This window comes from Acartia tonsa, chromosome 15, assembly GCF_053477335.1.
Source record: "Acartia tonsa isolate MP-2025a chromosome 15, ASM5347733v1, whole genome shotgun sequence".
Taxonomy (NCBI): Eukaryota; Metazoa; Arthropoda; class Copepoda; order Calanoida; family Acartiidae; genus Acartia; species Acartia tonsa.
Window position 1 is genome coordinate 5,190,717 of NC_137274.1, and position 15,040 is coordinate 5,205,756.

Consider the following 15,040-nt stretch of genomic DNA (forward strand, 5'->3'; position numbering starts at 1 on the left):
ATAGCTTTATTTAACCCACTTTCCATTGACAGAAGTTAATACTCAATATCTCATTTTATTCATTGATATAGGGAGTCTTATATCAGAAGAAAATATTTCATGTTTTTCAACAAATAATGCCCTAAAAACCTTTTTTTCTAAAGTATCTTTTTTGTTTTTGAATATATAAGAATCATACCTGTGCTATGTATAGTATAGGAGCTAAGTGGTAAAATGTTCCAACTGACTTAAAACTTTTCAACCTGTCTCATATTTTTGAAATGTAGCTCCTAAACTACAAATAGCACAAAAATAGTACTTATATTTCCAAAAAAATACAATTTATGACAATTCTAAAAGTATGCATAATATTTTTAAAAGCGAAGCTTTTCTATAATTAGGGTCGGTCCGTCCGTCCTTCCGTCACAGTTAGCTCTTTTCGTTAATTTAAACAGGTTAGAACTGTCCTTTCGATTCCAAACTTTGCATGATGATTCCTGTAGTAGTTAGGTACAATTTAGATAGCAACTATATAATCAATACCAGAATGGCCGTATGTCCATTTAAAACATTTCGATTTTTAATTTTTTGACAACAAATTTTTGTATGTTAAAATTATCCGATTCTTCTGATTTTTTGAAAACTGATTCCTATTACAACAAGGTACAATGTTATAAGCGCAGCATCTCTATAAACAAGTCCCAAAAATGTAAGTATGTCCTTAAACAGTATCATCTACTTATGCATTTTTGCAACAAATTTACTTACAATATTGTTTGTACTGATGCATTAATATTCTGCTAATTCAGTTCTGACAATCTACAAGTTCGTACAATGTTCGTTTGTCCTTCCATTTCAGAGCTTCGCTTTTATGGATGTTGTCATCCTTGTTCTACTTATTAATAAGGTGGCGCAATTAGGTTTTTAAAAATGTACGCATATTTGCACTACCTTTAAATTGGCCATGGTACTTTAATCTTAAAAAATAAGACACTTTGAAAAAAATTTGGTTTTTTCTGAAACAAAAAAAACCACGTCAATTAAGAAAATGAGATATTCTGTCCAGGGTAAGTGGGTTGAATAAAGTAATACTTTTGTTTCATTACATAACAACACACTGTAGATATAAAGATAGATAGATGTGGTTTTCAACTCATCTGGCGCGCGGCTGCCAAGACTTGGCTGTTATAAGGGAGAAGTAGTTTGTGCTTGTATTGAGTAAAATCCGTGAGTTAACTTCAGTCTAAAGCGATTATTAAGTCTTTCTGTCCTTAATATTGACGAAACGCATAGTATAATTAAACGCATATTTATTAACAATTAGACTTAATAATCGCTTTCTACTGAAGCTAACTCACGAATTTTTTTGTATCTCTGTTTAGGACTATGCACCATGCTGATGACTGCGGCACCTTACTTTGATCAATACAGATACCAGGTACCATACTTGAGCTTGATCTTTAAATCATTTTAGTGGTGAGCCAGATCGGGGTGCGCCGAATTTCAGCCAAACATGGCGCGGCATTTCATAAAATGCTGTGCTCTCATTGGTGTAAAGTTGGCTCACCCCGATCTGGCTCACCACTAAAATGATTTAAAGATCCAGCTTAGCACAGATAATCAGGGAGGTAGGGGACCATGGGCTGTTTATTACACTAGTCCCCAAAGTTTTATGATGACGTTTTCTTATTTGTTGGCTTAACAACTTTTATGAACATTATTAAATTTTGATTAGTTGGTTCATTAAGTTGAGTTTTCAAACGTTTCAACCATTAATTTTAATCTACAACAGGGCAATTTTGTGTTATCATCATTGGGGATGTATATCAATTTATCGGCCCATGTCTTATCCCTTTAGATCCGTGAGAGATAATGCAGGATCTTGCGGTAATGCGCAATACGACACGGGTGAAGCAATTTTCAGATCCCATTTTTCTCGTTTTACAATGCAATTGTCAAATAACGCGAAAATTGAGATATAAAAATTGCGTCACCCCTTGCATATTGCGACTTATCTATTTTTAACAAATTTCTAGGTATTGATGTTGATTTGCTGTCTGATGGGAATTTTTGATGGATGCTTTATTACTATGCTAGGTAATTATCTTGGTATACTGACAAACTTACATGGGGACAAACCTTCTTGGGGACGGTCATACTTAGAGGCAAACCTTCTAGAGGGCAAACTAGGAAAACTAGGAGACAAATCCAATAGGGGAAAAACATACTAGGGAGAATTAACTAGGCAGCAATGGGGGCGCCATAGCTCTGTGGTACTGCACTGAGTTACGGTGATAAGAATTCGAGTTCAAACCCATGCATGTTGCAATCACAACATGTTGTCTCGAATTCTCCAATGTGTATTCATGCAACCTCCCCCAGTTACGTTGGAAGGGAGATTGTTAGGTAGTTTGGATGCCTAATAATCAAGTGTAAAATACCAACATATCCCTTAATACCAGGCTCCTCTGAGGAGAGTGTCATTCATTACGGTGACTTAATCTGGGACACCTGCCATACTCAAAACCGGCGAGGGTGAGGTAATAACGAGGAGCTCTCATGAGACAGCGTGTCAAGTCATACTTGAACGTGGAGCTTAAGCTGGCCCTGGTGGCTATACAAAAGTGTCTCAACATACTCCAGGAGTCTTAGGTCCAAACCCTAAGAAACTATGGCTAATCAAACAAACTAGGCAGCAAACACTCTAAAGAAAAAGGTATTAGGGTAGCAAAGGAACTAGAAGGCAAACATAATAGGAACAAACTTACTAAGTTGGAAAACCCCATTAGGGGACAATGGTACTTATGGGAAATCCTCTAGAGGACAAACGAACTAGTAAACAAACCCTCTAGGGGGGGGGGGGGGGCGAATATTCTGGAAGACAAACGCTTTTATGGACAAATGTACTAGGGCCTTGCAAATATACTAGGAGACAAACAAGGAATAAATGCATTATGGAAAAATGAACTATGTTGACAGTGTACTAGGAGACAAACCCTTTAAAGCATGAACAAATAAACTATGGGACAAACACTGTCGTAAAGCTATAACGAATCCTTTATTTTTAGGTCCAATAGCATTTGATATTTGCGGCCCCGCAGGAGCTGGGCAGGGGATAGGTAAGTGTATGCTAGGAGCTAGGCTACTCTATAACACAATAGTGTTGCTAGCTGTACACAGGAGCTAGGTAGGGGATAGGTAAGTGTATGCTAGGAGCTAGGCTACTCTATAACAATAGTGTTGCTAGCTGTACACAGGAGCTAGGTAGGGGATAGGTAAGTGTATGCTAGGAGCTAGGCTACTCTATAACACAATAGTGTTGCTAGCTGTACACAGGAGCTAGGTAGGGGATAGGTAAGTGTATGCTAGGAGCTAGGCTACTCTATAACACAATAGTGTTGCTAGCTGTACACAGGAGCTAGGTAGGGGATAGGTAAGTGTATGCTAGGAGCTAGGCTACTCTATAACACAATAGTGTTGCTAGCTGTACACAGGAGCTAGGTAGGGGATAGGTAAGTGTATGCTAGGAGCTAAGCTACTCTATAACAATAGTGTTGCTAGCTGTACACAGAGGAGCTAGGTAGGGGATAGGTAAGTGTATGCTAGGAGCTAGGCTACTCTATAACAATAGTGTTGCTAGCTGTACACAGAGGAGCTAGGTAGGGGATAGGTAAGTGTATGCTAGGAGCTAGGCTACTCTATAACAATAGTATTGCTAGCTGTACACAGGAGCTAGGTAGGGGATAGGTAAGTGTATGCTAGGAGCTAGGCTACTCTATAACAATAGTGTTGCTAGCTGTACACAGGAGCTAGGTAGGGGATAGGTAAGTGTATGCTAGGAGCTAGGCTACTCTATAACAATAGTGTTGCTAGCTGTACACAGGAGCTAGGTAGGGGATAGGTAAGTGTATGCTAGGAGCTAGGCTACTCTATAACAATAGTATTGCTAGCTGTACACAGGAGCTAGGTAGGGGATAGGTAAGTGTATGCTAGAAGCTAGGCTACTCTATAACAATAGTATTGCTAGCTGTACACAGGAGCTAGGTAGGGGATAGGTAAGTGTATGCTAGGAGCTAGGCTACTCTATAACAATAGTGTTGCTAGCTGTACACAGGAGCTAGGTAGGGGATAGGTAAGTGTATGCTAGGAGCTAGGCTACTCTATAACAATAGTATTGCTAGCTGTACACAGGAGCTAGGTAGGGGATAGGTAAGTGTATGCTAGAAGCTAGGCTACTCTATAACAATAGTATTGCTAGCTGTACACAGGAGCTAGGTAGGGGATAGGTAAGTGTATGCTAGGAGCTAGGCTACTCTATAACAATAGTGTTGCTAGCTGTACGTTCATCAATCCGTCCAAATACATTTATTTTCCTGTTGAGTATGCCCCCCCCCCCTTATTTTCAGACAATTTAAAAAATAAAGAGGGGGGGGGGGTGTGTGTTTGCAATTCTCAACAAGATTATCAATCCCTCAAACTGTTATAATGCCAAAAAAATTAACACACCCCATCCCACAATCTTCAACTTTCAACAAGGTTGACAACATCCATAAAAGCAAAGCTCATCAAATCACATGATCACAAACTGTTTTCCTTTGCCTAAAAATTGGCCCTCATATTTGGCTTTTACCTTTAACAATTGAGCCTCATATCTTATTGGTTTTCCACTAACAAATGAACCTCATATAAAAGTTTAACACTGATAACGTGTTCGTTGCCGCTAACAGCTGCACATCATATCTAGGTTTTAACTGATGCTGATTTACTTACCGCTAACAATGGGTTACTCATATTTGCTTATGCCATATACAATTGAGCCTCATATTTAGGATTTCTGTTGATGTTGTTTTCCATACTGCCTTCAGTTGGCCCTCATAGTCTATTGACTCTGTGTTCTTTACCGTTAACAATAGAATATTATTTTTTGTTTCACCACTTACAATTGAGATGCAGATTTAGGATTACAGCTGACGTCATTTTCTTTACCGCAAAAAATGGACTCTTATTTAAAGGTTTCCCACTGAAAATATTTTCCTTGCCGCCGACAATATACCCTCATTTGTTTAAGGTTTTCTGTTGACCCTGTGTTCTTTACCGCTAACAGTTGGACCTCCTATTGCAGGAATCATATATGACTACAGCGGTAAGTTTACTTTGCTGCGACCAGGGATACAGGGGTGGGACAATACAAGATAAACCTCCAACCCCCCAATTATAAAATTTACTCAAAATATTAACATTATGATTAACATTTTTGAAATTGTTATTTTGTACAATCATAACTGGAACCTACCCCACAAAGTTTTCAACCACGAATGGGAGAATGAGTTAATAAACTTTGGGGTCAGTAAAATTTACAAGTATATGTCCCCACCATACCTGCAACAAGGAATCTCCTACCCTCTTTTATTTTCTATTTATTTAAAAAATTGGATATGGAGAGGGGATTAAGTGCTTTCTATGCACTTTTGAGGAAAATAACCAGTAGTAGAGGCTTTGTAAATATTCTTGTTTAAGCAATGTTTCAGTTAACACGTTTTATAAATCTTATTTTTTTAAGGAAACTATTTCGGTGCTTTCCTTGGGGCAGGTATATCCCCCCTGGTGGGAGCAGCTCTCATGACAGCGGTCAGATTAGTCCCAAGTCAAGGTATTCTTTATTGTTGTGGGAATCAATAGATGGATAGAAAGAATGAATGGATAAATGGAGAGATGGATGAATAAATATATGGATAGATAGTTAGATTGATGAACAGATAAAAAATAACACAATTCATACTCAAACAATAACAATGATAAATCAATATTGAATTTTGAATCTACTTACCTCTCCACGGTACAACAGCTTGAGACCTAGCCCTTGTGGAGAATTTTTCTCTGCGTGAAGAGTGCATATTTTATTACAAATTAAGACAGGTTTGCCTTTTTTTAAAGCAACAAACTGTCTAAAGTACATAAAATCTTGTTGATAGACCCCATAATGTTTAGAGTTTTTGGTGGGGCATGTAAAACCTTTCTATAGATAGACACCTTAACTAGGTTTCTAACTCAATCCTTGCCAATTTGGCATCAAAAAGACAGACCCATCAAACACTGAGCCATGACAGCTCTACCTAGTTCTCGATGTTTGACAGGTCTTTCTTTTTTATGCCAAATTGGCTAGGATTGTTTTAAGGTGTCTATAGAAAGGTATTTACATGCCCCATCAAAAAATCTTATTTAAAGTACTTAAGACGATTTGTAACGAAAAATTCTCCACAAGGGCTAGGACTCGAGCTGTAGTACTCTGGAGATGTGAGTAATATATTTTCTTATTGTCATTACTTAAGCATGAATTGCATTATTTTTTATAAGTTTTTGGCCAAAACTGAAGGATTTATATGGAAAAAGTAAAGCGATTAGTTTTATTTTTAACCTCTCTATATATAAATGTATGTAAAGATGGATGAATAGATAGATGAATGGAATGATAGATTGTTGTATGTATAGATAGGTTGATTAGTGGATCAATAGATTGATGAATAATATCTTTCAAAGTCGAAGAACATTTAAAATATGTACATTTTATAATTCAAAATATCTTCTTGCCTGAAACGTTTTGGGGAAATGGGATTTTCTCAACTTCTATTCAAGATAGACGACTGAAACTTCTTTTCAACATTCCCATCCCTTATATTTCCGTATATCTTTGTTTTTAGGTAAAAATGGGTCACCTGCAATGCCAGAAAAAGAAAAATCTCGGTCACCATTGATGATAGAAGATGATAATTTACCCCAACCTGCTTAGAAATTTTTTATTCGCCGTTTTTAGTTTCCTGTTATATAAAGTATTAAGGTTTTTTTTCTCTTTAGCTTAAGATTTCAATAACTACTAAACCAATTGAGTTCTCTTTGATGGAAGCTTCTTGCAGGTCCCTGAATGGTTTTAGACTATTTAATCCTTATATCTAAGTTTAGTTTTAAGCTATTTTCCTAGATGCTAGGAGCGCAGCCGTCAGTAATATATAAAATTATGTTAGACAATTAAAATTACTCCATATGTAGATATTAAGGAGACACCTACAGACTACGTGATTTAGTGAGTAGATATAGAGAAACTTTGCTACTCAAACTTTATAACTTGAAACAAGGATGACAACGTCCATAAAAGCGAAGTTTTAAAATCAGAATAAAGGACAAACGAACAATAACTCTTGTAGAGTGTCAGAACTTAAGAAGCAGAATATTGATTTGTAAGTGTAAACAAAATTGAACATTAATTTGTTGCAAGATTGCATAAATACAGAATTAAGAACCTTCTTTTATTTTTAAGATTTATTATAGTATTGTACATTGTTTTTCTAGGAATTATTATTCCAAAAGTCAGATGAATAGGTTAATTATATCATACAAAATTTAGTTGTTAGAAATCAGTATGTTTTAAATAGATTAACAGACTTTCTGGTAACGATTATAGAGTTGCTACGTATCCTAAATCGTACATATTTGTCATGGAAATCAACATGAAAAGTTGGAAATTCTATTATGTCTAAATTAATGAAAAGAGCTAACCATTACGGACGAACGTACCTTAATTATAGTACAGCTTTGCTTTTAATAATTATAAAAAAAGCTTCGCTTTAACATTTTTATAACTTTTTTCACTGTCAACAATTTAATTTTCTATGTAAAATGTTTAATTGTGATTTTTAATAACCAGTCAGATTTAGAATAAAGGTAATATTAATAGATTTAGTAGTTGTAAAGCAGCCAGAGCATCTTCCGCTTGTGTTGGGATCCAATAATCTAAAACCCACGGATATTTGGTTACGTAACATCCAACAGACAACAAACAATTTGATAGCACGACCTTTGTTCTTGACCCTTAACTTTGCACAGTAATGAGTTGATCCTGTTTATGGACCAAAGCATCCTCCCCACTCTTTTCATTAGTGTCACATGCCAGACATAGCAGCAGTAGATAACATTTTTAACGTCTTTGTTCATAATGACGCGTTTTGGACCAGTGTGAAACCAACAGCAAGCATGCACACAATCATTTTCGACAATGCAGCAGGTTTCAAATCTGGCCCTCTGTTTAAAATTTATCTGAGGTAAAAAAATAATATTTAAGTATTGGTCCCTGCCTTTTGTATGTTTAGCTGAGCTGGATCTTTAAATCATTTCAATGGTGCGCCAAATCGGGGTGAGCCAACTTTCCACAAATGAGAGCACAGCATTTTACGAAATGCCGCGCTGTGATTGGCTGAAATTCGGCGCACCCCGATTTGGCGCACCATTGAAATGATTTAAAGATCCAGCTCTGGTGTTTCTCCTCCTCTAGCTGTTACCGCTCCATGTCTAGCTGCTGCCCTAGATCTTAAAGTTCCGACTCCAGCTGATCTCGATCTTGTGACAGCTGCACCTGCAATTAAAAACAAAATTGTGATAACAGTTGAAAGAGAGAGAGGGAACAATGGGCTGTTTACAAAACATGTATTTTATATGACTATATTTATCGCACTATATTATAGACAGCTTTCTGCGGATATTAAAATGAAAATCGGATTAAAAACCAGTTTTCTTAGCTTGGGCCTGGTAATTCGATGCTATACATGATTTTTCAGTACAGCTGAGAATCGGTTCTAATCCTGAGGATATTAATCGGTTTGGAAACCATACTGGAATAGTTATTTCTCGTATCGTATTATAAACGGCTTTCCGCGGATATAGAATGTACAATTATAAGATTAAAACTAGTTTTTTTAGCCCCGTGGTGCCGAAGGCACAGGCTAAAAAAACTAGTTTTAATCTTATGATTGTACATTTCTATATTCGTAGAAAACTGGATATAATACGATGCTAGACATAGTTTTTTCGTATTTATGAGAACCGGTTCCTATCCACCGGATTCGAATGAATACGAGAAAAGCTATTACGACTTTAATGTTTCTCAAAGTAAATGATCATTTAAGAAAAATTCAATAATTTTCTCTAATTTATGTCAAATTACTTTTTTCGATTTTTTAAAACACTAATTTCATTCAGGGATCTAAAGGGTTAAGACAATTACCGAGAAAAAGATGTAAATCCCCAAAAGTAATACACCTAGTATTGATTTAAATTAGTGGTTGAAATGTTTGAACACTCATCTTCATGAAACAACCAATCAAAATTTGTTAAAGTCCCCAAAGTTTTAAAGCTAGAAAATAAGAAAACGTTATTATAAAACATTGGGGACTTGTGCCCTACTTTATTCATTCACAAATAAATTTATTCAACAGATTGAAATATCTGGCTGCCAGCGCGCGGCTTGAAACAGCTGTTTGTTTGCAGCTGATAACAATTGAACGTGGATATTACACTACCTGAAAATGTGCTAGCTCAGCCTGACAGCCGCAAGCTGTTGACTCATCTGCGACAGCTTAATTTCCATTTCTTCATCTAGATCTGATGGTTGTGCTGAAGGGATAACTTTTCTGCCTCAGCCTAAGAACAATAACGATTACAGGGTTTTGACTACCCCCTGAACCACCATGAAAGGTGTTCTTTTCCGTACTTCATGGCAAGATCGTTTGTCTTAAATTGTTAATCCTTTTGTCTATCTGTTTGTAAAGGGTGAGCTAAAGAAATGCATAGATTTTTTTAACATTCAAATTGAGCGGCTTGTGTTAATGGTAGAAAAAGGTATGAAAGGTTAAGAACCGTTATGGACACTATTTTTAGTAGCAAAGCTACTCTATAATTCGAAATGTCCGTCCGTCTGTCCGTCCGTCCGTCTGTCCGTCCGTCTGAGACAGAATAGGGGAAACGTGATTTTCTCGGCTCCTGTAAAAGATAGAATGCTGAAACTTGTTGACAACAAAGGAGCGCAATTAACTATAAAACATCAAGGTAGGTCTGACCGCTCTTTAGCAGGTTTTAGGCTGTTTTTGTATTTTTCACATTTTTCTCTATAAATTTTGGTGTTTATGGTCCGATTTCCAAGATTTTTAAAGTTATAGATATCAAGATGAAATTTCCTGTCGTTTAAAGAAACAACCATGACGATCAGATTGCCTTTTAGCAGGTTTTAGGCTATTTTTGTATTTTTCACATTTTTCTCCATATCTTTGGTGTTTATTGTCTGATTTCCAAAATTTTTTTATCAAAATTAAATTTCCTGTTGTTTAAAGAAAACAACCATCACGGTCAGACTGCATTTTTGCAGGTTTTAGGCTATTTTTAAATTTTTCACTTATTTTTCCATATCTCTGATGTATACATTGTATAGTCTGATTTTCCAAATTTCTTAAGCTAAGGATATCAAGATTAAATTTCCTGTCGTTTTAAGAAAACAACCATGGTGATCAGACTGCCTTTTAGCAGGTTTCTGGCTATTTTTATATGTTTTTATATATTTCCCCATATCTTTGGTGTTTTTGGTCCAATTTTAAAACTTTTTTGGGATATCAGTATCAAAATATTTTTTTTCATTGTTATGTTCATCTTTTATGTAATTTACTTTGACCGTCATCATTACCTATACAAAATAAAACAAGGTTTTGTGTTTATTTTCTTCATTAAATCTATTCTTAAATTTTATTAAATTCACTTTAAATCTACCTGTACGTATTCCCAACCATGATTTTTTGTGCTTCGCTACTTATGGATGTTGTCATCCTTGTTTGGAAATATAAAAACGATTTATGTGCTACGCATAGTTTAGGAGCTACATGTTAAAATGACCCAACTGACATAAAACTTAACTTGCTAGTAAATCATTAAAGGTTAAAGTATTGGTTTTACATTAGAAATTGTTTCATGTACAGATATGTACATTCCTCAGATGCTTAAAAAACACTTTATCTATATGTCATTGTCTGTCTATCCATAAATAAATACATTCATGTCTGATCTATCATCTATCAGTGTTCTATCTATCTACATGCATATATTTATGTATAACTGTATATCTATCTGTCTATATCTCTGTCTATATATCTGTAATCTCTGTCTAACTATCTGTCTATCTATCTGTCAATCTATCTGTCTATCTATCTATAAACCTTTGTCAATAACATCTGACAGTCTCGTTCATACTTTATACCAAGGTCATTCTATTTATAAATTATTTGTTTGTGTATCCATCTATTTATTATAACTATATATATCTATCTATCAACTTGTGCTTATGAAAGCTGTCGGTCTTCTTCCTAATTTATATAAATTTTATTCGTATCTGATCCATCAACCTTTCATCCATCTATCTATCTGTTTGTGTATCCACCAATGTTTTTTGTCTATCTATCTATGTATCAGTATGTCTATCTATCTATCAACCTGTGTTAACCCATTAGTGCCGAGCGCCACTTTTATGGGCCGATCGAGCTGAAAATTTCAGGGAAGCTTTATAATGGTCAAAACGGAATTCCAATTTTTTTGTTTTGCTCTAGTGGCGTGCACAGGAAAGTTGCAAAAAAAACCCCGGTTCGGCATGGCCATAAATGCACAACGGGTATCTAAACCCGTTTTGGGTGGTTTTCTGCCGGCATTAAAAGCCGCTTTTTCCTAAATACCCGGTTATTTTGACAAAAAAATGAAAAATGTAATTTTTGAACGCCCAAAGTGAGATGAACACTTTTTAGAACTTTGATACGATCCGTAATTAAAAACTACACAACCTCATGTAATCTATAGGGCTACAAGTAATATACAAAGCGATTTATTTCAAATTTAGTGTTTCGGCCGCCGTAACCGGGTAAAAAAGCCCGTTTGTCGACGTTTTAAAACCTGATATACACAAAAAAAGAACATATAAAAATTGAATGATACATATCAGAAAAAGAGCATAAAACTATTGGAGGACACATATAGAGATTACTAGGGTATACTGATTAGGGTGGCTCAAGAATAATAAATCATAAAAAAATATTTAATGGTTGAAAAGTTAAAACCGGGTAGTAAAACCAAAAACCGAGCCGGGTTTTAAAACTGTCGGGTCCTAATAGGGCGTAAAAAAATGATAAAAAATGATGATGTACTTGTCAATAAACATTAGATTTCACAAAAAAAAATCAGCAACTTAACTATAAAAACAAAAAAGTTATTAACGTTTTGCGAAATCACCTGTTTTTTCGCGGCAGACCCATATTATCCATATCATTTTCTAAGTATATTTGCGATTACTTTTATTTAATGAAATCTTCCAATTTTTAACATTTACAAAACAGCCTGCTTTATTGCATCAAGTTCCATGACAGATCTATATAGGAAATAAACGTCTATAAATGAGCTCGAGTCTTCCAATGGTAAAGTGTTTAAAACTCATAGTGCTCCAATAATCCTCATTAAACTCTCATTGACCAAAGCGATAAGACCTTTATCCTATTTGTTGATGGAATGAATTAAGTTTTTCACTTCATGTAAATATTTGAATTACATTGAAGTATTTAATCCTTATTTCATAAATAAAAAATATACGTTCATAATAGAGTAAATCTAAGAAAACTGTATTTTAAAAGATTTCGATTGTGGCGACACTTCCTTTGTGTTTAAATATTAAAACTAAAATTTTAATCATATTAACCCTTTGGTGATGGTAATGTGAAAAAAATATAATTGAAATAATCTTTTTAAAATCATTTAAATTAACCCATTAGTGCCGAACCGGGTTTTAAAACCCGGTGCCAGAAAATGTAAAAAAACCGGTTTTCGGCTTCATAATTGCATCATTCTCAGTATGAATCCCCCCTCTACTACCCTGGCTTTCATTTCCCCCTGGAGCAGGTAGTTTTGCTTACTTCCGTTTGCCGGTATAGATCAACAAAGTTTGAAAATCATGAAAATTCAAAATACCCCATCTAACTTTTTTGTTTTTATAGTAAAGTCGCTGATTTTTTTCGTTAAATCTAAAGTTTATTGACAAGTACATCTATTTGTGAATTCGTTTTATTTAAATTATTATTTTTTATATGATTTTTTTATCGTTTTTTTACGCCCTATATAGGCCCGGTTCGGCATTTCCATTTTGAGTCTGAAATTTTTATTACCCGGTTTCACTAATAGATCTTTTTTGACAACAACAACAAAACAGGTTTTTTTTACCCGAAATCGCCGGCTAAACACGAAATTTGAAATAAATCGCTTCGTATTATACTTGTAGCTCTTTAGATTACATGAGGTTGTGTAGTTTTCAATTACGGATCGTATCAAAGTTCTAAAAAGTGTTCATCTCACTTTTGGCGTTCAAAAATTACATTTTTCGATTTTTGGTCAAAATAACCGGGTTTATACAGGTCAACCGGGTTTTAAAACTGGGGGAAAGCACCAAAAACGGGTGTTAATGCCTGGTTGGTATTTATGGCCAAGCCGAACCGGGGTTTTTTGCAACTTTCCTGTGCACGCCACTAGAGCAAAACAAAAAAATACGAATTCCGTTTTGACCATTATAAAGCTTCCCTGAAACTTATAGCTCGATCGGCCCATAAAAGTGGCGCTCGGCACTAATGGGTTAATAAATATTTACTTCTTTCTTTTAGATAGTAATGGCGGGGGAGGAAAATTGAATTTTTGATAAATAGATATGTACTTAAAGGAAACTAGCCAATAGCGATATAGTTATATTGAGCCAACTCTAGTAGATCCATATCTGAGACTTCTCTCCGGGGGCAATAGATAAAGAACGGAGTAAAGGAGAGGCTCACAAAAGGATGATGAAATTAAATTTGAAGACTGGAAACCGGTTTTTTTTCCATTTTTCGGAACCGGGTTTTAATACCCGGTTCGTCACTAATGGGTTAATTAACAGTAAGTCTTCACTAAAGAGAAATAAATAATGTTCATTTTTTTCTAACTTTACAGTTAATAGGAACCAGAAATAGGATTAGGGTTGACTTTTAAATGAAAATTTCAGTATTTTTTTTTTAAAAAAACAATGTTGTGTTAAAATTTTTCTCGTGTCCAGAAAAACTTTTTAAAAAAGGTTTTGTGTATGGTTTATTGTATTGTTACAATTAAAAAAAAGAAATACAAACTTCATTTAAAATTTCAGATCTTAGCTTAAAATTCCTAAATTTAAATGATTTTTAGTTCTGCTATTTAACCTGTAATTAAAATGTAATTACTAAGGCAAACTTGTTGAAAAATTAATATAAAAAGATGGTTATTTTGTTAAAAGATACTGCTAACTATGAATAAAAATTTGTACCGTAGAATAATTTTATTATTAAATTGATAAAAACACTGTCATAATAATATAAAGATTAATCAATCATAATTTAGATAAAATCAGTTGTATTTGCAAAAATAATCTTTAAAAATAAAAAAGGAATTTATATACAATATTTACATGGATGATTTATATTTATTTTTACAATGAATACAAAATTTAAAAAATACGCCAAATGCAAATGCAACTTTTTTTAGATAAAAACATTAAAAAAAGAAATTATTGTGTTTTTTAATCAAGATTTATAGAATTTTTATTTATAATAGTTTTTCTAATTACCTTCAAGAATAGCGTAGTAAAATAATCACAAATAAATTAAGATTTTAATGCCAATTTTTTTTGTAATAAAAAGAGTAAAGGGAAGTCATACTTGGACTGTACATATTTTTAAAATAAATATATTTGATATATTTGTTAGGTTTGACGTCCTAAATGTTTAGAAATAAAATTACGTCTTTACTTTTTCAAGTTTTTTTCTTTTAGGATTTTTAAAATTTTTAAATGATTTTTTTTGTCACAAAATGTTGTTATTGAAGTAAAATTTATTAGTTAAAATTTAATAAAAATAACTAACTGAGCGTTTCTTTTAGTTGTTTAACTAGTAAAACAATCATTGAGCATGAAATCAGTAAGAGAATGGTAGAAATGTGGGCGGAGACCAACCAGTCCATGGGCTTCATCAGGATAACTTAGCTGCCTAAAAAGTAAAAAAAAATATCATAGACAGCTTTTTACGGATTCTAAAATGTTATTTTTTCTAAAATGAACACAAGAAAAATAGATATAAAATCTACAAATACCTCCAAAAAAAAGGATTAAAAAAAATACATTAAATCTGTAATTAGTTTTGAGAGTAAGTTAACCCGCGGCACG

At 34.2% G+C, this 15,040-nt stretch overlaps 2 protein-coding genes across 3 annotated transcripts in view; one reads left to right on the plus strand and one right to left on the minus strand.

Annotated features, from left to right (window-relative positions):
- Nucleotides 1-7,709, plus strand: part of LOC145307694 (monocarboxylate transporter 10-like) — a 33,286-nt gene extending 25,577 nt beyond the window's left edge. For both annotated transcript variants that reach the window (XM_080150192.1, XM_080150193.1), the window contains exons 14-19: nt 1,362-1,417; nt 2,016-2,076; nt 3,048-3,098; nt 5,048-5,122; nt 5,540-5,629; nt 6,678-7,709. In XM_080150192.1, coding sequence (XP_080006318.1) covers nt 1,362-1,417; nt 2,016-2,076; nt 3,048-3,098; nt 5,048-5,122; nt 5,540-5,629; nt 6,678-6,766 — 422 coding nt within the window. In that variant the 3' untranslated portion in view covers nt 6,767-7,709. The remainder of the gene's footprint in view (nt 1-1,361; nt 1,418-2,015; nt 2,077-3,047; nt 3,099-5,047; nt 5,123-5,539; nt 5,630-6,677) is intronic.
- Nucleotides 7,710-14,139: 6,430 nt separating this feature from the next.
- LOC145307640 (venom dipeptidyl peptidase 4-like) overlaps nt 14,140-15,040 on the minus strand; it is a 40,427-nt gene continuing 39,526 nt past the window's right edge. The window contains exon 32 of the mRNA XM_080150124.1: nt 14,140-14,864. Within this exon, the coding sequence (XP_080006250.1) occupies nt 14,762-14,864 (103 nt within the window). The 3' untranslated portion in view covers nt 14,140-14,761. The remainder of the gene's footprint in view (nt 14,865-15,040) is intronic.